This window comes from Parasteatoda tepidariorum, chromosome X1 (assembly GCF_043381705.1).
Source record: "Parasteatoda tepidariorum isolate YZ-2023 chromosome X1, CAS_Ptep_4.0, whole genome shotgun sequence".
Classification (NCBI taxonomy): Eukaryota; Metazoa; Arthropoda; class Arachnida; order Araneae; family Theridiidae; genus Parasteatoda; species Parasteatoda tepidariorum.
The window spans coordinates 27,930,593-27,955,008 of NC_092214.1; the positions used below are offsets into that span (position 1 = coordinate 27,930,593).

Sequence of the window (24,416 nt, forward strand, 5' to 3'; positions counted from 1 at the left end):
TATATATATATATAATTTTTTCTTCCTTTTTGCTAGAAACAAAGTGTCTTTGGAAGTAATACAAATTTGTACAATAAAAAATAACTAGACCTGTTCAAGTTCATTGTAATTGCTGCACATGAACGTTTTTGCATGTAGCATTTACGTTGACGTTACTAACATAACGTACTTATCCATGTTTCCTTCTTATTTTAAGTACATTAACTCGATAATGTTTCTACTTATAGTAATATAGTTTGCAAGTTAAATTTCTGTAAATAAAAACGTAATGGTAAACATAAGCCAATATTTGACTGAATTCTTAAAAATATGAGCTTGAAATAAACTTATTTAGTTTAAATAACTTAAAACAATGTGGTAAAATTTTTAATTAATTAAATAGATTAATGATATAATTCTATAGTTTTCAAGATTTCTCTTTTTAAGTTTTCTGTTTGTAAGAATTCGTAAAATGAAGGAACTGTAACCATGAACTACTGAGACTTTGCCTCATCATTTGACTAGAGTGATTCAGTGATTTTGCGATAATTATTACTGTAAAAATTACGAGAGATCGGATATTTTCTACGGTAACATGTTCCGGTAAAAATGAATTTCATGGTTAAAAGGTTGACCGTAATTTGATCCGGAATTTTTTGCAGTGTGCGGTGTAATCAACTTAATTGATATGGTTTAACTGAGTACAGCGTCAAGGTTGCGGCAAAATTATTCATTGGTTCAACGAATCAACGCTTTCCGAAATTCCAAAACCACAATGCAATTTCAGCACTCTGCAAATTAAGTTAAGTAACAGTGTTAAAACATTCCCGACACTAAGTAAGAACGTTTTTGTTTACTTCCCTTTGGAGTTATTTAAAATCAATTCACACGTTTTCGTTTTTAAAAAAGGCTCAATTTCTTTCGAGTTTCAGGAAAATATTTTCTTTTATATCAAATTTATTTAGCAAGTTCTAGAGCAAGTTTCCACTAGAGAATTTACTAAATATAACCCAATGGAAAAAAATCATACTAACTAGGAGGAAATCAACTAATGTATTATAGGTAATTTCACTGAAATCTCACCTTTTGAAAACATATATTTCCATCATCACATCGTAATTGACATTCTTTAAAATGTTAACATTCTATACTTAAATATATTTATTCAGCTTGTTTGAAGAGTGACACATTTGCATCTTTTCTTGTTAATTATTCCAGTTAATGCACTGAATTCCCTATTTTTATTGAAATTATTTTATTTTAAGAAGATCATCTAGATGAGTTGATAGAACATTGGATAAAAGAAGGAGACTTGCTAAGATTAGAACATGTTGTGCTAGCTGGACAAGGAGATAGACTAATTGAGCGAATGTCGGATGATAAACAAGTTCAAGATTTTTTAGATCTTGTTCCAATTTATATGGTAACATTTGTTTCTTGTCTTATATTTTAACGTTATTTAAATAGATGATTGCAGAAAATATAATTGTCTCTCTGAAGGAATAAGGGAAGCACTTTTTCCAGAGATTCTTTTAAATAGTTTATATTATTCTATCAAAATCTTCTATTAGACATTTTTCAAATATTGATGTTTTTAAGCATAGCTGTTGCAGTTTAATAAAACGAACACCTTTAAAGTAAATTTGAATTGGCGTATTTTATGTTACCTTTTATAATATGTCTATTTATAGAGAGATAAGGAGACAAGAAAGAGAAGATAGATTAACGGAGAAAACTAAGAAAAAGTAATAATAGGTCTCATTTACTTCGCATAAGCTGCAAGTACATAGAACCCATAAAGTAAATTAAAAATAATAAAACAATTTATTGTTAAAGAGAAGAAGAAAAATGTTTGCTAAATAAATTGTTTTTTTAAATTTAAACATTTAAAAGAAAATTAAAAAACCGGAAAATAAAAAAAGGGAAAGATATAAGCTAGTCGTCCGTTCATACGATTATATCTACAAAAATGTACTTTCGAATATTATATTAACATAGTCAAAACAAAATATATTAATTCAATAGTGTGAGGAGCAATAAAAAAATGAAACTATAATAAAACATATTAAGCAAAAAATACAAAATAAAAAGCAAGCAAAAATTATAGAAAATAAAAACTTCAAGAAAGAAACAGAACATATAGAAGGCAGAACTTGTTATATATAACCGTGACCATTATAAATATTTGTATATCCTGATCAATTGGTTCATCAACATATTCGAGTTCATTTTCTTAAGGGCAATTTTTTAATCGATGCAAAGGCGTGATAACTTTAGATTTTTCTCCCGGCAATTTTAAAAGTATATATAAAGTCCAGGTAAAAAGGAGATAATATAAAGTAGTCCTTAGACTGAACTTTTTGTTAAAATTAAATATATTGTATAGTATAAAATATAATTAAAAGCAACCACCTACTTGAATTAGTAAATTATTAACAATTTACTGCAGTTACGATTCAGAAAATTAAGAAATTACCAATTCACTCCAGCTGGTGATATTGTCTGCTATTTTATAGAGATTTTAATAACTTTAAGAAATCTTTTTGAAATGAACTCACTGTTAAATTACTGTTTCATTTAATTTATCAAATCCTTAAAGGATCTTAAACAACAGATAATTATACACTCTCTTAGACGAGGATATTTATTAGCAAGGTTCAAAATGCAAGAGGAGCAGTCCGTAAAGTTAGAACATTCGTCTTAGTAATCAACTAAATAGCAGCTACGATCTGCCTATGATAATTAATATTAAGAGTGGTTGTTAAATTCTGGAATTGTGAATGACGGACTCTTTAAGCATGCTATAGGTTTCAGATTACCTATAGGTATAGGTATCAGATTTATGGGACAACTTGGTGAGTGCACTGTAACATTAATTCTAGGAAAATCTCACTTCCTCCTCTTGACATGTTAAAGCATGTAATTGTATTTGTAATTAATTAACGTAAAAAAGAATTTTTATTTGTGCATAATTTGTGTCATTTGTAATGGAAAACTTTGAAACAATTTAATTTAGTGCAAATAATTTCTTTGTATCAAATTATTATCTTTCTGAAGAGTGATATCTAACAATTTGACGACTTGATGAAATGTATTTTTTCATCAGATTTGTCTGCCTTCAAGTTCAATCTTAAGAACATGAATACTGATTGTTTACAATCCTAAGATTAATCACGCATTTAGTTAGTGTATTTGATTGAATCGAAATATACCATCTACCGTATACCGCAGTGAGTACCGTAACTCTGATCGAGTAATATCCTAAAGTGATTCATTTTATTTTTTCGTAAATTATGTGGATTTTTCTAATGTATATGTACAGTGTGTCAAAAAAGATGGACCTCACTGAATAGTTTTTGATCGGATCTTCACGTTCTAGCATTCAATTTTCTGCATTCCTTTTAACCCCTTTACGAAAACAGAACAAATAAAAAAAGAAAACATTTGAAACTAGGCGATTTCTATGATTTTCCGAGGTGGTTGAATAAATTAAATTAACAGATCAATACGGCAAATTATATTATTTTAAATAGTTTTTAAAAAAAACATTAATTTGAGTATTTGCGATAATTTGAGGAATCTTGTTTATTTTAAAAACATTTTTCCAACAAAAATTCAAGGGTGCATGTAAGATAAAAATGCTTCTTCACTATATTAAAACAAATAAACACATTATGTGCAGTGAGCGGAAAAAAAACGAAATACGCTGAACAACTTTTGATCTTATGATAAGAATTTTGCATACTAGGTCTCAATGTTAATGCTTCGAGGGGATGATCTTAAATATGATAATTCGTTAGTACAGACAATATTCTAAGTTACGAAATCAGACACAAAAATGTGCTTTCTCTAAACACATCTTTTGATCGACCGATTTGAATTTCTGATCTTCAAAATATAAAGGGTAGTTGCAATCTTCGAAATATGGTCTCAATTGTTTGTCAGAGGAACAGTCGAATGTTTGGAACTCTTAATATTAATTTTACGTTTTGCATATTTCATCAAATTTTGAGGACTTTTTTAGGGAATTGAAAATTTCATGCACAATTTTAAAATTTGATCTAAATATAATTCCCCTCTAAATTTTAATAAATATAAAAATAATTTGATGGAGAAAATAAATTTTATGAACTATTTATTATATTTTTATTATTTTACTTAAAAATGGACAAAAACTTTTTGAATTGTAAAGTATACAATTTATTGCGTCATTTCAATTTTTTTTATATGGCAAAATGCAAAACTTTAACGAAATTGGTCGAATAGTTCTTAAGAAATCGAAATTAAAATATCCGATTTTTTTAAAAGTCAAATTTTGAGGAACAATTCGACCATTTACGTTCAAATGTTGCATTTTTCCGCGTAAAATTACATTACTTAAAACGATGCTAAAAACTGCCTTCCATACAATACTAAATTGTTTTGACTATTATTAAATAAAATATTAAAAATAAAAAAATAATTATAAAAATTTGTTTTTGCATTATTATTATTTTTGGGTAAAAGAATTTTATAATTGTGTGCAGCAGTTTTTCGAATCACTTTAAAAATTCTAGAAATATGGTGAAACACGCAAAAAGTTAAAATAGCATGAAGAATTCCGATCTTTATACCTTGGTCCAGACAAAACTATCGGGAGAATATTTCCCAAATAGCATCTACTTCCCATAAGTTGAGGATACGAAATCCAAATCTGCCAGAAAATGGTTAAATAACAATTTCTGTATTCGTTATCTTACCATATTCAACCAAAACAGTCAAATAACCATAAATACTACGGTATTCAAACTGTTAACTGCTTTCACCTAATACGGTTAAACAACCATAATTTTATCACACTAACTAGGCCTACCTAATGAAGCCCCTAAGTTCTTTGCAACTGGGTGCATATTATAGCCGAAATGGCTAATAGGTATATCTCGTGACCGACAGAACGGGGGTTCGGGTCTCAGCCTTGACACCACAATATCTCCTCCATTCCCTTTAACACACGAAGAGTTTCCAGTGTCCCACACTCCCCATTTTATGTCCCAAAACATTCACGAATAGTTGGCAGCACCATAAAGCTGCTTAACACAAAAAAGTTTAGTATTTACCATCTTTTACGATAGGTGAAACAACCAGATAAACTAATTAAACCACATTCCATAGTTCACTTAATGAAGCACAACTCAACCACAACCTAATTCCAATGCCTATTACCTAACAAAAAGCCTAACTCCAATGCACAGTTAAATTTCTTTTTTTCGGTTTTGAAACTACGCAAGTTTCAAATGGTCAAAAAACCGTATTGTTTTGAATGAAGGGTTTCTTAACCATACCAGTTGTGAATGATTTCAGAACCATAAATGTAAAAGCAAATGTTCTCTATCAGAAACTTTACGGATAATTAAATGGATTGACTGCAGGTTATTTTACCGTAATTTTAGAATATTAGTCTTAACAGTGCAAGGTATTGTGTAATCAACTCTGAAAAATAATATAGGGTTCTGTAAATATAGGGTTCAAGTACGTATGGTACACCATATTACGGTTATAGAAAGTTTGAACAATACTTATATTCAACATGCTTCAACATTTTTGATGATGTATAATTGTTTTAGACTTTTTGAAAAATGTCCATGTATACTTACTTTCTTTATTTTGGAGTGAATTTTTCAAAATAATTTACAGTTTTCAGAATTTTTAGGCATCCTTTCTGTATGCGATTCAGTGTTTGTTTTGTAATTTTTCAAAATAATTTACTGTTCTCAGAATGTTTAGTCATACTTCGTGTATGCAACTCAGTGTTTGTATTGTAATTTTAACGCTTTCTTTTAAGTCCGAAATAAAAATTATTTTCTGTGTATTTTTTTTATCACAATGATGCATCGCGTAGATGTCAAACGAGATTAAGTTACCGCCTTTTTTTCTTCTTAAATGGATAACATCCCCTCAAAAAGACATTACAGTTCTTCAAAAATATTCTTTGAAATCTATTTTTGATGAGGAATATCAAAATGTATCTTGTTTCAAATGAATAAGTAATACCTCAATTACTTATAAGTTTTTATTTGTATGAACTTATACGCCAAATCTTACATAAAAACTTACTAAAGCTTACGTATTTTTTATGTTGTTTAAGCTTAAACAAAAGTTAATTACTTTATTACTTAAAAGTTAATTACTTGTTGTTTAAACTTAAACAAAAGTTAATTACTCTTTAAGAAACATTACAAATAGTGTACGTTATGAACAAAAAAAAAAGAATTATATTGTTATTGATTGCTACAAAGAAAAAAAAAACAAATTATTACAATTTTGAACATTAAAAAAATGAACTTCAATATTATGAAACACTAAAAAATACTAGATAAGTTACATGAGCATAATAAAAGTGAACTAAATTGTGAGTAAATATTTAGAGACATAAATAGAAAAAGGAATACATAATTACTAAATATTATTGAAAAATTTTATGAAGAATGTTAACTTTACGAGCACAATTTCGTTATTATTGCAACCAAAAAGCAGTTTACTATTTAAATAACTTTTTGAAACATGGTTTCAAAAGCATAACCCATATCACATAAAACTGAAAAAAAAAATTTAAAAAGCATTCTTCCGCATGATAAAACCTGACCACGTTTTTAGCTTTAAAAAAGTGACACATTAAAAAATAAAAAATTGTCTTTTCAGTTTAATGATCATTTTATCTACATTTAAAGTTCTATTCTTCGTAAAGCTAAAGCAAGAGATATGAGTTTCTTTTGAAAAACTTTACGTGTCTGAAAATTAGTTCTCCTTTTCTTGAAGCATGCCTTACCACAATATATTTTCATGCCTCTACACAACAGAGGTATTTTTTAAGGCTATAAAATAAGGATGTAAAATTACTTGGGTCTAAGTAATTCAGTTCATGAGATTCTTTCTATAACTCTCAGATTTAAGTTGCAGAAAAACACAGTCAAGTGTAAACTGATGTTAACTTACATAAGATATATACTATACTTGATTAAATTTTGGTAATTTGAAGACAAATTAAAAGAAATAAATGCATTAAATTTTTTCATGAAGGTTTCTGTGTACAAAAAACTTTCATAAAAATTTAAAACTTTCAAACTACAATACTTTGGACAAAAAACTTATATTAATATGCTATACTTCATTAAATCTCAGTATCTAGTGACAAATTCGAAAGGTTTTCAAATGTATGAAATGTTTTCTGTAAAGGATTTGGCGTAAACAGAAAAAAACTTACATGAAAAATATACTTCACTTGATTGAATTTTGTTAATATAAAGACAAACTGAAAACTTTTCAATTGTATGTTTATAAATTTTTTTGGTGTGAGCTGAGGTTAACCACGAAACATACTGTACTTGATAAAATCATATTAATTTTATGGCAAATCACAAAAAAAAATTCAAATAAGTTTATTTTGGTTTTTTTTATTGCGAATATATCATATAGTACTTTAAAGAATGTACAACACTTATTTGTATACACTTATTATTGTATAAACTTTTATGGGGATCTTTTTGCACAAAATAGAAAGAAAGGCACCCGTGGCACCGATAATCACTTTATCAGGTTATTTCAAAAGTTGCAGATTGCCCGATTGCATAAAAAAGACCAGATTGTATAAAAAAAAGGTACAGAAAAATGCTAAATTAGACTTACAATTATAACAAGAATACAGTTAAGTGTAAAACAAAATACTTTTAGCGGATTTTTCATGTGACAGGGTATACGTTTTTCAGTCCAGATTTCTTTGGTATAGTTCAAAATATTTTTGATAGATGGCAGTGCCAGTATTTTTGATTGTTTTAAAACGGAGAAAACATTAATTCTGGTAATACAAACATAGTGATATTTCTGGAAAAAAAGTATAAATCTGGTAAATAAACCCAAAATATATGGTATTTAACCCATTTATTTGCTAATTTCTCTTCTCAGATGATAACGGTTTATCGGAAATTAAGGTTTTCAAAATAATAGTCCTTTTTACCACATATTTAGTAAAAAATACCAACTGAAAAAATAAATTTATCCGAAAAAATGATTTTTATGCCATGCTCTGAGAATCCATGATAAAATTAGAAAATTTTACCACATTTATCCATACCATACTTTACTGTATACAAACCATATTTTACTGTTAATTTTATCAAATTCATTACCAACGTGCTTTGGTAAAAAGTACCGAGTTTTTGCAGCTTCCTCAGAGCCAGAAACGTAGCAAATTTTACCATATTCTGGTTGTTTTGACCATACTTTTTCCCTGTGTGAAACAATTCCTAAAAATTACAATAATTTTTTAGGATATTGAAAATATTATCCTGCGATGAAAGGAATACTTTTTTCTAAATATATACAAAGTAACTTTATGCTGTACTTTAAAAAAAATTGAACATTTTGTGTGAAATAAATTAAATTCCAATTAATTTTGATATTAAATATACGTAAGAGATATTAACGAGATATTAAATATACGTTATTACATTATATACACTACATTCTATGTAGTCAATATACGATGTAGTTGAGTGTAGACTACATTCATGTTGAAACTACATTTATATTTAGAGATTTAAATAAAATGAATATTTATTACGATATATTTCTTGCAAAAATAGCATGTAGGAGGAAAGGCAAAAAATACATTTAAATATTAACATTTGTTTCATTTTCGTAACCGCTTTCAAAGGTTTCTAAGACCCATTTAAAACCTGCTTTTATCTTTTCATGAGCGAAGCTTTCCTTGGTTCTCACATCTTTGTAACATCAGAAAAATAATGGTTTTTAAGGAAAAGAAGTTTTTAAATTTGAACCCTGAGTTTTTAAATTTGTTCCATAATGATTGGATTTAGTGTTTAAAAAAGTAAACATATTTCTTGGTTCAGTTGTTAAAATTTAATTTTAACTTTAACAAAGTGTTTGCGCTGTATTCATTTTCTTAAATACTTATTGTAATTTATGTCGATTTTCTGAAACACACATTTTCAGCTTTGTCCATCTTGTAAATATGCATATCGAGCTATGTTCATTTCCTTAAGTGAGCAATTTGAGCTATGACCAAAATAGGAAGTTCACAAATGAGTTTCTAATCAGGAATATTAGGCGAGTGAAACAAGATTTATAATTAACTCTTTCGTTGGAATAAAACCTGCCGAGCATACACTAAGAGCGATGTTCTTAGTTTCAAATGCTTCGGAAAATTATTCTAGTATGTTTTTGTTCGTTATACTTGCACTTTTTTCTGATAAGTTTGTAAAAAAAAAACTAGATTAATCTCAGAAAACGGAAAAATATGATCAAACTTCATGAAAGAAAAAAGTATGATGTTTAAACAAAGGCGAATGTAATAAAAATGAAAAACTTTGGTGAAACTTTACATTTTTTAAATCCATCAGAACAAAATTAAATGCTTGACTGAAATCGGAAGTACTAAACCTCTAGTTAAAAACTCAAATACGTTGTTTAAACCTCCGATGACAAATAATTATGCAAATGAATGATTTTTTTTAAGGAAAAAGTCATGACATTAAGAGAGAAAAATGAAAGAAAAAGACTTAAATCTTAAAAAGAAAATACATAAAATTATTGTAATGATTTCTTTGTCGCTCTGATATCTTCTCCTCATAAAAATTAGCTTTTAAGACGTACTCTTCTACCATTCGTTTGTTGATTTTTAAGTTCTTTTCTAAAAAGTCACATAGGCGATAATCACAATACAAATTACATTTCTTTTTTGTATTAACTTTTCTTTCAATTTAGTTTTTTTAAATCCAGTTTGTTAATCTATTTTCGTCAGCAGAAACTGCATGAAATGGAACTAAGATGCATTTTATTTCGCTTTCTTAAATAAAGAGAGATTTTATTAGCGCTAAAGGACATTTTAAATTCATTCGCTTATTAATACTCAACTGCATTTGACATTAAAAGACAGCTGTTGATGTTTGGAAGAAGCAAGAAAGTAATTTCGACATTCTCTTTTAACAGTTTTTCGTTTCTTTTCTTTTACGCCATTAAGCTTTCCAAATTAACCCGTCTTTTTTCTTAATTCAGTTCAAAAATATCTATGATTTTTTTTCGACGCAATTTAAATTAAATCTGTTTTAGGAAAGTTTAACATTTAAGAGTTGACACTTAATGAACATAAGTTGACAATATATCAGTGTGCAAGCGAAAGAAGAATTTTATTACATTTTGCAGCACAGCAGGACGTAGAATTGAATTTTGACCATTTATTTAAATAATAACATGATTTATTGCCAAAAGTATATAACTTCAGTGAAAAAAAAGTTGAAAATGCAACCTTTAGTTTAATGCTTTGGAAGATCGTCAATTATGGCTTAGTGCGCGGTCAAGCGCTGAATTGATATTGTGGTATTGATAGGTACTTTATTAACATGACACTAGAGCTGCACAATAGGTAATTGCCGACAGTCTGGTCAATATCCCAGAGGATGTCCGAAGACTTACCTTCACAATTTTGATCCTCTGCAGGGTAGATCTCATTTGTGAGGCCACTTCCTCAATTTAGACATAGATCTGAAGGGAAATTTTTTTTTCTTCTCCAGATTCCTGTTCGCAGGATACTGCTCAGTGACTGATCACAAGACTTTCGATTCCACAGATTTTACGAGCGCATATATTGCATGTACCCGGTGAATATTAGCGGAGGCGAAGATCGAACCCCGGTTCCATCTGACCGGAGTTCGCATTGTGGTATAAAATGGAATCGAAGTGCGTTGGTTTTTGTCCATAAACTTGAAGTTGGAGAAGAAATGTCCCTGACTCATTCAAATATGCTTTTTTAAGATAAATAAATAACTAAATAGAAACTAGATATGTAATGCGGCTATTATTAACTTATCAATTATGGCTTATATTTTTCTCTATTTCTCTGCAATTAATAGTTAATAACAGTCCGGAATATACTGAGGAAGTATATTTAAGATATTTTGGACAACTTTTGGATTATGAAAAATCATCTTTTTCGTGAAACTTTCCATGATACCTTAAAAAGTAGTGGTTTATTTTTTGGAGGGAGTGCCACTTTATAGGCGTACATCATCAATTTTATTAAATCGGCTAAAAAATATAAGAGATATGAAAAAAAGTGTTATTTATCGTTTAATTATGAGATTTGTAGGCAATAAAAGCACATTTTTTCGTAAGTCGGAATTATGATATTTAAAAAATGATACAAAAAATAAAACTGATGTCAGAGTTATGCTTCATTATTAATGAACATTTCAGCAAGCAGTCACTTAAGTTATGTATGAAATAAAAAAAAATAATTCGAATAAATTATTAAGAGTACTTATACTGTGTGATTTTGAATGAGTAGTGCTTTTTTTTAAAATTTATATTAAGATTAGTTTCTGAGGAAGGCAACAAATTCATATGTTTTGGGTGCATATCAATTGCTTTTAAATGTAATTAGCTTTATTTTGTACGAAATAGAATTTCAACTAAAATCATATTGACTTGGCTATGTAATGAGGATTTTAAATTAAATATTGTCAACATACCAGAAATGCAATTTTCATGAGCGTGTATGCAAAATCACAATACATCTTTTCAGTACAATCACTAAAAAAAATTTGGACCTTTCATCAGATGATCGGAAGCCATAGGATACCATTGGCAAGGTGTTGTTTGTTGACGTCAGTTGTACTGCGCCCTACTGCTCTAATCATAGACAGTATTTGCAATAGCATTTAAACTTTGAGCCCCACTTCTACGAGTTGAGCCCAAATTCAATTTCAAGACTTTAATGTTACCAAACAACTCCCCCTTCTACTAAATTGGAAATATTATGTACTTTAAACATTGACAATAGCATGACCGTACCGCTACAATATCGTGTATATGTATTCTCTATTTTCTGCCATTGTCTGGGCCATATTGCATCTACTCTATTTACAACCTTTGTAAATTAATGTTATATGATTATCTAAGACTGAAATAAGACATTTCTCTCTGACAAATCCTAATTTAAAAAAATATAAATAAATAAGAACAATACTTGTAATCTTCATCTACTCAATTCTTTATTGGTTATAGGAATTTTGTTATGAGTAATAAGTATATTTTTTAAAATTTTATTTTGCAGTTAAAAAAGTACTATGATTATAATATTAATTGCTTTGCAGGCTAAGATACGAGCTGTTCACGAAGCCGTAGCTAAAGGACAATTAAGAGAAGTGCGTTCAGTACTTACCAGAAAACGATTCGCCCTTAGTAGAGATCATGTTGGTGCAAGCCCTCTACATTTAGCAGTTCTTCATGGACATACGGATGTATCCGCTTATATAATCTCGCATTTTCCTGAAACTATGGATGGTCCTGATAACGTAAGCATTCATTGTTTGTTTTTCATATAAATAATGATATCATTTTAGGACATATGAAATAAATAATTAAAATTGAACGCGTGTGATAGCGTCTGAGCAGAGCCAACGCTAGAAGCAAACGTGACGGAGAAACATGCTTATGCTTATATAATGCTTATACTGACCACACAGTAAAAAATTCCGAATCAAATTACGACATGAAATGCCGGCATTTTAGGTGCGTCATTCGTAAAATCTATTTTATCATAAAATACATTTTTACCGTAAAATATTATACCGTAATTTTTACAGTATTATGTATTTAACTAGAGTGATTTAGTGAACTTACGGTAATTATTACTGTAAACATTACGACAAATCAGATATTTTTTTATCCGTAACATGTACCGGTAAAAATGGATTTTACGGTAAAAAGTACCAGTACTTTTCACCGTAATTTGATCCGGAAATTTTTAGTGTGGTTCATATTAAAGCATTCACAGTTATGTAAAATCGTCTCGAACTGAGCAACGTATCTAACTATTTTTCGTGTTGGTATAAGGTGAACAGGACATATAAGGTGAGCATAAGGTGATGCGGAGATTTATCATTTAATGGTATCAGGAAAGTCAAAGACAGTAATCCATGAATCCATTGCCATTGTTGATGAAAGAACAAAGATAAACCAAGAGTTTTGAGTCGTGACATCTATGTAGCACTCTGTAAAAGTTAAATAACGATGCAATGATCTTCTGACATTAAAATAGCAATTTGCGAGTTACACTGCTTAAGACTCCATCCAGTTTTAGTACGACTCTTACAATCTTTTTCAATTATCTAACAGGGGGCAGTTAATTAGTTATACGCAATCCGCGGTGCTCTTTTTCAATCTTTCTTTACTGTCTTTCCTTTACTTCTGTTGCTGTATCTAATCATGCATGCCCAATTTCCATTTGATCAGCCCTTATAGATTTTTTTTAAAAACTCCATAAAATTTTTTAAATTTTTTTTTGGTCTATAATATATAAAAGCATTAAAATATAAACTATCAAACAAAATTTAAGCAAATAAAATATTGATTCTGAGAGTACTCAATAGCTAATAAATTGTTGAATTTGATTCTGGGAAAACTCAATTGATTAAAAGTTTAGTCAACTGAATTCACGATTTTAATTTACTATGGAAACGCTTTGGTACTGTGTAAAGAAATGTTACATATTAAGTGATTTTGAAAATGAATTTTGATATCTAAAATAAACCGTAAGAAGAAAATGACATTGCAGATGTTTATTGAGTAACACTTTTTATAAATTTTATTATTTATTTTGCACCTTTCAGTATATTCAAAAACTTAAAATATTTATATAATGAAATGCAAAAAATAAATTTTAAAGGACTATAAAACTTTGTAAAACATGTTTTAAAACCTTTAAATAAGATCAACATTGTATTTCTTTAAACGATTTTGTTTCAAATTCTTGTTAAATAAAACCGGAGAATGTATGGAAGTCGAATGATAGGGAAGGTCGAGGATAAAAAATTTGAAACTCAGTAGAAAAATCTTTTATTCTATAAAAGAACAAACTAAATGGCAAGTTTAAAAAAAAGGAGAAAGCAACTTGGGAAATAAAGTTTTAAACTGCCTGTAGCAAAAATATATGTTCAGTTAAAAAGCACATTTTTTTTTACTTTTCTTAAAAATAAAGTTCAGAATGCAAATACTAAGCCTCTATTTGAATTTTAATTCTGCTGAATAATTTGTGGTCTATATCTTATCACCTTTATACAGAGAAATTTTTATCTTTTAATTAAAAATTGAAATTATTTTAAGAAAATTGAACCATTATACTACTTGGTGATTTTTAATATATACAAATACAAAATGAGTGGGTAACTTTTTATTAATTCATTTTAAAATTAATACTACACCAAACCACATTTTCAAGAAAAAAAAAATACATTTCTTCCTTTAAAAAATAGATCGTCTTATTTTTGTATTAACGATGATTGTCGGCGGGATTTTGCCGGGCAAATATATTTAATGATCAAGTGAATGAACATTTTTGGAAGAAAATTCTCATTCTTGGAATGCATAGTTCAACATTGCATTTTTTATACACTTAAACAGTATAATAATATTTTGATTGTGTAATTTAAAGTTTAACTTATTTATGGACTAGAGTGAAATTATTTATAAAATTACTTGAGTTGAATTTATATAGAGTTAACTTTAGAGTATAATAAATGCGTACAAACACGTTTTCGGTTTCGAAAACTGGGCATGAGTGAGATTTTATTCATTCATACTCCTAAATACTCTTTTTATGTTATCTTGGATTATCTAATCAGGTATCTTAATCAAAATTATCACTAAGACAATTGATTTTGACGAAATTCGTATTAACAACAAGTGAAGATAGCAAATTTCCTCAATATGATAAAATGTTATTTTCACATAGTTTCTCCGAAAATGAAGAAATGTGATGAATTGTGAGTTTTCATATTTTACAGAGCTTGAAATAAAGTAATTAAAGTATACAAAAGTAGAGAAGAATTGGACCAGAGTGTCCCTTAACCATCGATAATTGTGTCCCTTATTTTTCTAATTTACTACAAGTGTTAACTATTAGTAAGTAAATATTCTAGACCGTAGACAATTATTCTAGAATTTAATAAATATGTTGCAAAGATTTAAATTTAACAATATGTTTCTATATTTTTAGAAAGAAATCATTGTCTAAGCTTTTTAAATAAAAAAAGTTTTTTTTATCAATATAATACCTGTTCTTATCTTCAAAAAATAAATTCCAAGAAACATTATCATGCTCAATATAAAAAATCCTGAGTCAAATTACGTTATGAAGTACCGACATCGCAAAATTCATTTTCATACCGGAACATGTTACGAAACAACAAATCTGGTATACCATAATTTCTGCAGTAGTAATTTCCGTAAAATTACTGAATCACTCTAATTACTACTGAAGAAATTACGTTTTATATTTTAAGGTAAAAATGCATTTTACGGTAAAATTGATATTGCGGATATTGCATCCAAAGTTCCGGTACTTCATTCAATAATTTGATCCGGAATATCGTACGCGTGGTTGAAAAAAGATGCGTGGTTGCGTGGTAGAAAAAAGATGTGATAAAATAATCTGGATGTGATAAAATCCTATTACTTTAAGTTAAAAAAATATTATTGTGTTTTTATCTAGAAATGCAAGCATAAAATACAAAAATAAATACTCTTTGAGAGTTTTGTCTCTTGTGTTCTAAATTTCGTTACAATTTGATGTTATACCTGAAAATTGACATCGTATATTGAAGTTTTAAATTAACTCTAATTTAAATATCTGAGAGACAATTGTCTTACTTTTACTAAGTTTAATGACTTTCACTGTTTTGCAAGTTAAAATGCAGCCACCATTGAAGGTAAATTACATATTTAGAAAAAAATATTCAAAGCAGTGATGAAAAATGTTTTAGTATTCTTTGAAGTTTAATTAATGAGATAGCTATTTTTTGTCTTAAGATAAAAAATAAATATGTTTCGCTTTTCCTTGAGTCTTTTGACTTTATATTTAATTTGCAAATGTTTAACTTCAGGATATAAAAGAGTTTCTTAACTCTTACTTCTTACTCATGCTCGGATTGCAAAATATTTGCAAATTCATCTTTGAAGCTATTCTTAATTACCTTTTTTCTTTGAGGCCGGTTATGTATTTAAGGTAAATAAAATATCTTTGAAAAGTATTTCTTGCATTTAAAGTTAGTTAAAAAATATGTTTACTTAAGCAAATTAAACTCAGTCTTTCAGATATTTAAGATTTGCATTCCAACGTTCTTAATTGACGATTTCATACATTATCGGTAATTATATAGATTATAATTATACTTATAAAACTTGACTTTTTAATATTTTTGACTTACCCTTTAGCAAGTAGGAAAATTTGCGTATGTAAATCTTGCTTACCAAAAAATATTTAATTTATAAATTTGACTAAAAGATTAATTTTGTTAAATGAAGTCGAAACTGGTGCAAAAAATATTCAAGAAATTTTAGTATGATATTAATTATTCCTGATGCATTTTTATGATTTTGTCTGCTAATTTAATATATAAATTTTTTTAAGTCATTGTAAAGTATTGCGAAAAAATATCAGAAACATTTCGTGCCTTGATATTAGTAGATTAAAATTCATTGTTATAATTTTGATTTTTTTAATTGTTTTGATTTAAATATTGATAGCACTATAAGTGAAGGATTCTATGATATATATGAAAAATATTTACTTTATAAACGATAACATTTCTAATTTCATTGTGAGGTTATGAAACTTAAAATGACTTTGATATGATAGTGTAACCCCTAAATTTTAAAAAATTACTGACAACTCATTTTTAAGCATTTTGCTTGTTTCTATACTACGAAAAAGATATGGTCAAAACTACCAGAATATGGAAAAAATACCGTGCTTTTTAGCTCTATGGAGAAGCCAAAATGCACTGTGATGAGGTTTGAGTAAACTTAACAATAAAATATGGTTTTTATTACTATGCTGATTGGTAAAAAATGGCGTAAAATTAAGTAATTTAAACAGTATTAGTATAGTTTGAGATGACGCAATACTGTTCAACTTGATAACCACTTAGGTCTACCTCGCAAACACATGTCAACTTCTAGTCGGTTAACTAGTCGGTTAATTTTCTATTTCCTATGTATGCTATAGGTATGCTATTTACATTTAAGATATATATATCTAATTATCTGTTAACTTGTTGGTTACTAATATCTGTTAACTAGTCGGTTACTAATATCTGTTAACTAGTCAGTTACTATAATATCTGTTAACTAGTCGGTCAACTGTTTCTTTCCTATGTACGCTATAGGTATGCTGTCAACATTTAAGACTATAAAAATGCAAATTTGTAACTGTGTAAATGTCTGGACAAGGTTAAACAAAATCAGTAGCTTAACTATTTCGCATCAGGGATGTAAAAGATATGTTGGGAGAGCCCTGATGTTAGTGGTTGTGGGTTCGAGTCCCATCGTAATCTAGATGCATCTATTTATTTATAGTTAAGCACACTTACTCAGGCTTGTGTACTTACAAACCTCAGATTATGTGCCCTTTTTAAGCTGAAGTACGGATAACACAAGATAGAGAAAGACATCACAAACATACATCCCGTGACCAGGTGGGACTCAAACTCATTACCTCCAGGTTACTATAGATTAAATGTTTTGATTGAAATGTCTTTCTCTAATTTGAGAAATCTGTTCTTCAAATTGACAGTGCTAATAGTAAATCGCATTTTAGAATGAGTAAACAAGCCTGCATATGCATGTATAGCAATAAATAAATACATAAATTAGTTATTTAATTAATAAAGATTTTTATACATGAAATGGCTGTGCTCGCAAACCATATTGTAAAGTAAAATAACATGTTTTGGGGGAACTCCCTGCCCGAGTGGTATCGCCCGCCTAACACTATGTAAAGCATTGAAGTAGCGGGTTCGAATCCCGCTGTTACCCTGGATGTATCTTCGTGCTGCCCTTCTCTGTATAGTGCTATCTGTACTTCGATTTGACAAAGGTTTATTAGCCTAGTCTGCAAATGTATGTAATTCCAATAAACAATAAAAGAAACATGTTTTTGTTTTGAATTGCAGGAAGGAAGAACGCCACTTCATTACGCTTCTGCTCTTCCTGACAACGGTACTTTGTATAGATTACTAAAATCAGCTGGTGCTGATGAAAATATTGAAGATAAAGTAAGGATATTTTATATTCTTTTAAGAATTTTAAATTGCATTTAAGTAAAGATGGAGACAATACTAGTATTTTGCACTTAAATATTACTTTAAAGTATACAAGTTACATAAGAGTGATGGCTTGCTTGCATGCATATAATTTGTTAACTAAATTATCGAGCAGCAAATGAATCATAAAAAAACAAGTTTATTTAATCATTCTATTTAAACAAAGAAAATGTCCTTTCTTCGACAGCATGATGAAAAATCCTTACTTGCACGTTATGTAAGATCAGCAAATGGTAACTTTATCCCATTAAGTGAAAAAGATGTATCTTGGCAAACTGGAAGTGATTATAATCTTAAGCGTCGATTGGTTTCAATAAAGAGTTAGAAAAACCCTTCTTTGTCTGGACACATACAATCTCTTAAGGTCAAAGCACTCCAATTAAAAAATAGCACGTCTAATGATTCATCAATGATGATGCAAGCAAAATAAACATGAGCACACGAAAATAGATAAGAGCACCATTGCATAGAGTGCAATGTACCACACTCATATGTGGATCAAAGAGGACGTATCTCACTCATTGTAATTGACTACTTTGCTGTCCAATTAATAATCCAGCCTGCCCCAATCTAGTGACAACTAGAGCAATTTATTTAACTTAAGCGGCACGTGAAACACTGGAGGACTTAAGACATTAAATTTACAATCACACTTTCATCATCCTGTAGGAAGGGAAACTGTGTTGAAAACTTCTCATAAAATTATTTCGCTTTTCAAGCCCGAATGATACATTTTTCTGAAAAAAAAACTACGTTTAATTTAACCTATCAACTAATCGATACAGGGCTCTTTTCAGTTATGAGTTTGAATGAATATAAATCGTCTCAAATCAAAATTTTTTAACTGTATTCATGAAAGGGTTTCTTTAACCATTTGGTGCAATCTATTAATTTTTAAGCAAGCGTCTATTATTTTGTCGTCAACTTTTTATCTTATTTGAAAAGCCGTAAAAATATTATAAGACTATTTTATACTCGATGACGGTTAAAAATTAAATGCAAGGCTTTAAAAAAAAACGTATAATTAGATCTATAAGGCGTTAAATTTTTGTCAAGTCTGTTATTATTAATATGCTTTAAAGTAATCTAACACCTTCATGTGTGTTTTGCTTATGCTACATTTGAGCTTATTTTTCTAACATGCTTTTATTTTTAAAGGCAGGTCACAATGCCAAGTATTACTTGACCCACCCAAATACCTTGGCATTAGGGAAACTTCTAGAACCGTATGCAAAACACGAATGAAACTCAATATTTCCATAATTGAAAAGTGCGAACTGAAATTTCCTTTTAAACAACTATTGGACGAAGAAGCCATTTAAAATGAATCAAAGAAAGAGCTCCGCTTGTCAAAAACATGTAGCTGGAAGCTTATTGAAGTTAATAATAACTCTTCTCTGCACACTTGTCAACAAGTAGATTACAGATGAAGTTTGGAAAAGTTCCTTGCAGTGTAAGTCAGTAGCATTAAAGCACTGATAATGCGATGATTGAACTGAGAATTGTTTTTATTGATATTTTTATCAAATTTCTATCTTTGCTTAAAATTTATTTACATGTTTCTCTTTCTTATTTTCACTGGTAAAAACAATCACAGTATAAAAACGGGTATATTTTTGAAGAGTATCTTAAATTCTATAATTAACTAATTTTGATTTTTCAACATATAATTTAAAAGATAGTTGTTTTTGTTAAATGTAGAAAAAATTGATTTTCATGTACAGAATAATCTATCTTTTTTTACAAATTCAAATTTTATATAAATGGAATGCGTTTTTATAAGCGTGATGTTAGTTTTTAAATGATGTAAGCAGGCGATAAAAGTAAGCGAAGTTGATACAATTTGGCAGCTAATTGCAAATAAAAATAACACACAATATCAATTTATTAGTACTTACAATTAAAAATTGCTCTCAGGTTTTTAATCTAAATGAGTTTGAAATACATAAAGCATAGCACGAACTGTGCTTGTTATTATATAAGAACTAAATTTACTTATTATTAAATAAATATTTTGCAAGGAAACAATTGACGACTGTTGAAAAAAGTCGTAAATAATACCAACCGTAGGATTTTTAAAATTAAGAACTAATTTGAGATCCAAGGTCAAAGCTAAATCTTGTTTTAGCGATAAGGCTATAAAATTTTGGAAATAAGTTTAATGAATTTTTCTTTATTGATTTTATAAGTGCTACTTTCTAAAAATGTTTTGAAAAGTAATTACACCAAGTGGAAAAATTACTTGCAAGTAGTTACTTAAAAAAAACGAGAAGATTGAGTTGGTAACGAAACATTGAAATAATGCCAAGTTTAGTTAAACAACCTGCGCTATGACAGCAAACAATTAGACGTTGATAAAAGGTCATATTATTCACTGAAAATAAAATATTTGTGGAACAAATTAATATTGTTGGTTCAATTGTTAAATCTGATAGATTATTCGGAATTAAAAATGATTTGATGTCTGAGGACAATTTGAAAAGATCAAAATAAAACTGAAAATCATTAAACGAGTTTATCTCTAAATTAGATAAAGGGTAAAAATATCGTTGCTTACTAAAAGAAAGTTTTTCAGAAAAATATAGAGATGCCTTTTGTTTTTTGATAATGTTTTTCTTCACATAAAATGAATTTAATTTTGTTGCTTGGAAACGGAATTTAATTTTTTGTTAAAAAAGAGTTGGCTTGTCTTTTGTTCATCAATGTAGTTAATAATATTTTCCATATTTCTTCTTAATCTTCTGCTTGCATCATATTTGAAAAAGAATAATGGAAGTATTAAAAACTTTTAAGTAAACATTTTTTGTGCTAGCAACATCAGATAACTAATTGAAGATTTTCTTTGAAAATGTTAATGGTTAACGAAATAAAGGAAACAAATGTTTGATTTAATATTATTACTTAACATACTAGAGTTAGATTTAATTTAGACATTAATGTTAATATTTCTTATCATATAGTTTTTACGCGCAGAAATTCACCTAGATTAAATATTTACTTTTATTTATGTAGACAAATAGTATGGGTGTTTTTTACAAATTTTTATAGTGATGAAGTGTGCCAAATGATTTACCAAATTATCAATCTAAAAGTTGCAGAAATACAAAATAATAACTAAAAATTATTTTGTATTTCTGCAACTACTAACTAAAAAATTACAAAATAAGCTAATTGACTTGGAAGAAAGTTTACAGATTTTATTTCGTTTTTCAAGTTAAGAATATATGCTGAGAAAATTTATATCTTATCATGCAATAGTATTTAATTTTTTGTGACTAAATGAGAAATAATAGTTTGAACAGGTTTAGCTATTTCATGATCTTTAAAAATATAGTAATGAAAGAAAGATAAAGTGCAACACGTTAATCTTATGAAAACGAATATCAACAGATGGGAAAAAGTGTCTTTTAACTGAGATTAAATACTCAGAATATATTATTAGAAATACTAAAAATTGTATATATTATTACTGTTATACTATTATATCTTGCATTACTACAGTATGATAATTGCTATTACCTTTATGCAATGAATAATTTTGAAAATGAGGCTTTAACTTGAATTGTAAAGTTAAGAAACCCTAAAACGTGCATTCACTTTAGTTTAATTAATGATTAATTTTGCAAAAGTAGTTTAAATCACTAAATAATCAATCATTCTTCACAAATAAATGGTTTATTTCATTAAGCAAGATTTTCAGTTTCAATAGTGAAGATTGACAAGCGGTTAAAATTGAATTCTGGTATTTGTTGAAAGTAATCATTGTTTAAAGATGCTGAAAGTGAATGTTGTTCAAACATTTTATCAAATAATCACACATACCGAGAACAAAGTATATTTTTGTACCTCAACTGCACTAGTGAATGTACATAGTACAAAGATTAAAAGATATAGTATGCAAACTTACTAGATCATCTATTTCCAACTGTTATACGTATTATTTCATACTTCCTAAATGTTATTAATTTATAGATTTAAATATGCTTGAATGTATCTGTGAACTAATGAAATAAAAATATTGCAATCTCACAAGAAAATTTACACAGCACAAAAACGTTAACACGGAAAGTGAACGAATACGCAGAATTTTGAGAATTTATATTCGACGACATTTCAAAATCTCAGTTAATCCTTGCTTGAAGAAGGCTCTAAGTGACATTTCAGAGATTCGAATAAATGATTCATTAAGATTATGCTTTTATCTTTTTTGTCACTTTTCTTAATATCTGTGTTTTTTGGTATATTTTGTATATATAAAAATATTGAGAGCATACTATTGATTTGATTCTTTCTCTTTTAATGAATGAAATTCTTGAGCAATTTTTGAAGATAATGTCTTTCGTATAACATTGAAATAATTTATTTTTTGAAAAGAAGGTTTCAATTAAAATTCAGATAACCTCAGTAAGAAAAAGGAAAATCTAACCGATTGCATACCTGCCAACTTGCAATCCCTCCGATTATGATTTACCCCAGTGGCAGTAAGATTAAAAGTAAATCACATTTACAGGCGAAGATTTATTTCGCATTTTGGCGTATGCTTAAACCAACCGAAAAGGGATTTTTATACATTTATATTTATGTAGATTTTTTTTTAAACTTAAGGGCTGTCAAAATCATTTTGAATTAAATTTATAAATGCAAGCAATAAGTAGTAAGCATACATTTTACTACCCCTTTAAATGTAAAAATAAAATAGTACGCAAAATGAGTAACAGTTGGCAGGTATGCCATTGAATGAACTTTGGTAAAATAATACAATTTTCATGTAATAAGCTACATATTATTCGGAATATATATATATATATATATATATATAAATATNTTTTTTTTAGGTTTTGAATTATCTTTGAAAAAACGAATTTTACAATTGTGTACAAAATTATTTTAATCCGCTTAAAAAGTTGTCGATATATAGCGAAATACGCAAAAAGTAAAATTAAGGGGTCCGAACTTAGGACCGCTTTTCTGGCCGAATTATTGGGACTTAATTACCCAGATTGCGGCTACCCCCTATACTTTGAAGGTCTGTTTATTGCGAGAAACATGTTGTGTCTAATTTTGTAACTTAAATTATCGTTTACACAAATTAATTACCTTATTTGATGTCAACCCCTCAAATCATTAAGATTGAGTCCTACAACGAGAAAATCCGATGATTAGGGGAATTAAAAGTGAAAGATTCGGCGTGTTTCGTTTATTTATTTCTTTTTTTTACGCACTCTACAATAATCAACAAAAAACCTTATAAAAAAATAAAATACACATTTTAAAAAATTTTATTTACACTGACTGAATTTAAATTGGAGGAATTTTGTTATTATTATTATTTTAGATATCTCCTTTTTTTTTCGTCTTCGGATGTAGAATGCTGTAGTTTTATTATTCTATTCCTTATCCCTATCTCATTCTATGTTTTACAAACATTTGATCAGAAACATGCGCAACGATAGATATTACACATATTCAAGGGTTTGTATAGTAGAATCTGTTATTAGTTATTGCAATTATAGCAAGACACATACATTCCCTTTGTTTCTCTTTACTGTCCTACAACTTACCAACTTACAATTTTAAAACAAATTGAACTTTTAACCTCTCAAAGGAAATAAAATTTCAACGAACTTGCTTTTTTCTGGCAGATTCAATAGACGATTTTTCAAGAAATTTTTTCAAAAACTCCTCGTAAATTCGAGTTATGCCCGTAATAATGGGGTTTTAAAAAGAATTTTTAACCTTAAAGAGTTAAAAAATTTCCTCGCTAAACCTAGAATCTCGTTAAATCAGAGTTCATAATAAACAACTTTGAACGAATCAAATCATTGTCATTAAAAAACATAAAACTTTTTATAGAATAAAAAACGAATTCTTGTTTCATTCTCTGTGGTTAAAAGGAGAAGGGGGGGAAAAAAGAAAAGCACGATAAAATAAATTGTTCAATAGGCCACTCATTATCACATTTCCAATGAATACCTGAATTGGCAACGAGATCAAAATGATTAGTTTTTGAAATGGCTAGACAGGTTAGGGAAAAGGGTGTTAAAAGTAAGATTAACTCAAATGTCAAGGGCTCATAACCTTTTATCGTATCTATATAGATACGATGAAAAGTTAGAGGAATATTCTCTATAAATCACATTCTGACTACTTTGACGTCAGAGAAATAACGACAATCGAAACAAAATATACCTTTTGCGATAGATACATATTACAACACTTAGAACTAAGAGCTACTCGCTATTGATTTTGTTTCAGGCCATTATTGTTATTCCTTCAGAACAT

At 28.3% G+C, this 24,416-nt stretch overlaps 1 protein-coding gene across 1 annotated transcript in view; it reads left to right on the forward strand.

The window, feature by feature from the left end:
- The window catches only part of LOC107446646 (uncharacterized), a 210,058-nt gene extending 190,362 nt beyond the window's left edge, over window positions 1-19,696 (forward strand). Inside the window, exons 19-22 of the mRNA XM_016061338.3 lie at window positions 1,245-1,402; window positions 12,126-12,326; window positions 17,985-18,086; window positions 19,293-19,696. Coding sequence (XP_015916824.2) covers window positions 1,245-1,402; window positions 12,126-12,326; window positions 17,985-18,086; window positions 19,293-19,379 — 548 coding nt within the window. The 3' untranslated portion in view covers window positions 19,380-19,696. The remainder of the gene's footprint in view (window positions 1-1,244; window positions 1,403-12,125; window positions 12,327-17,984; window positions 18,087-19,292) is intronic.
- The last annotated feature ends 4,720 nt before the right edge of the window (window positions 19,697-24,416 follow it).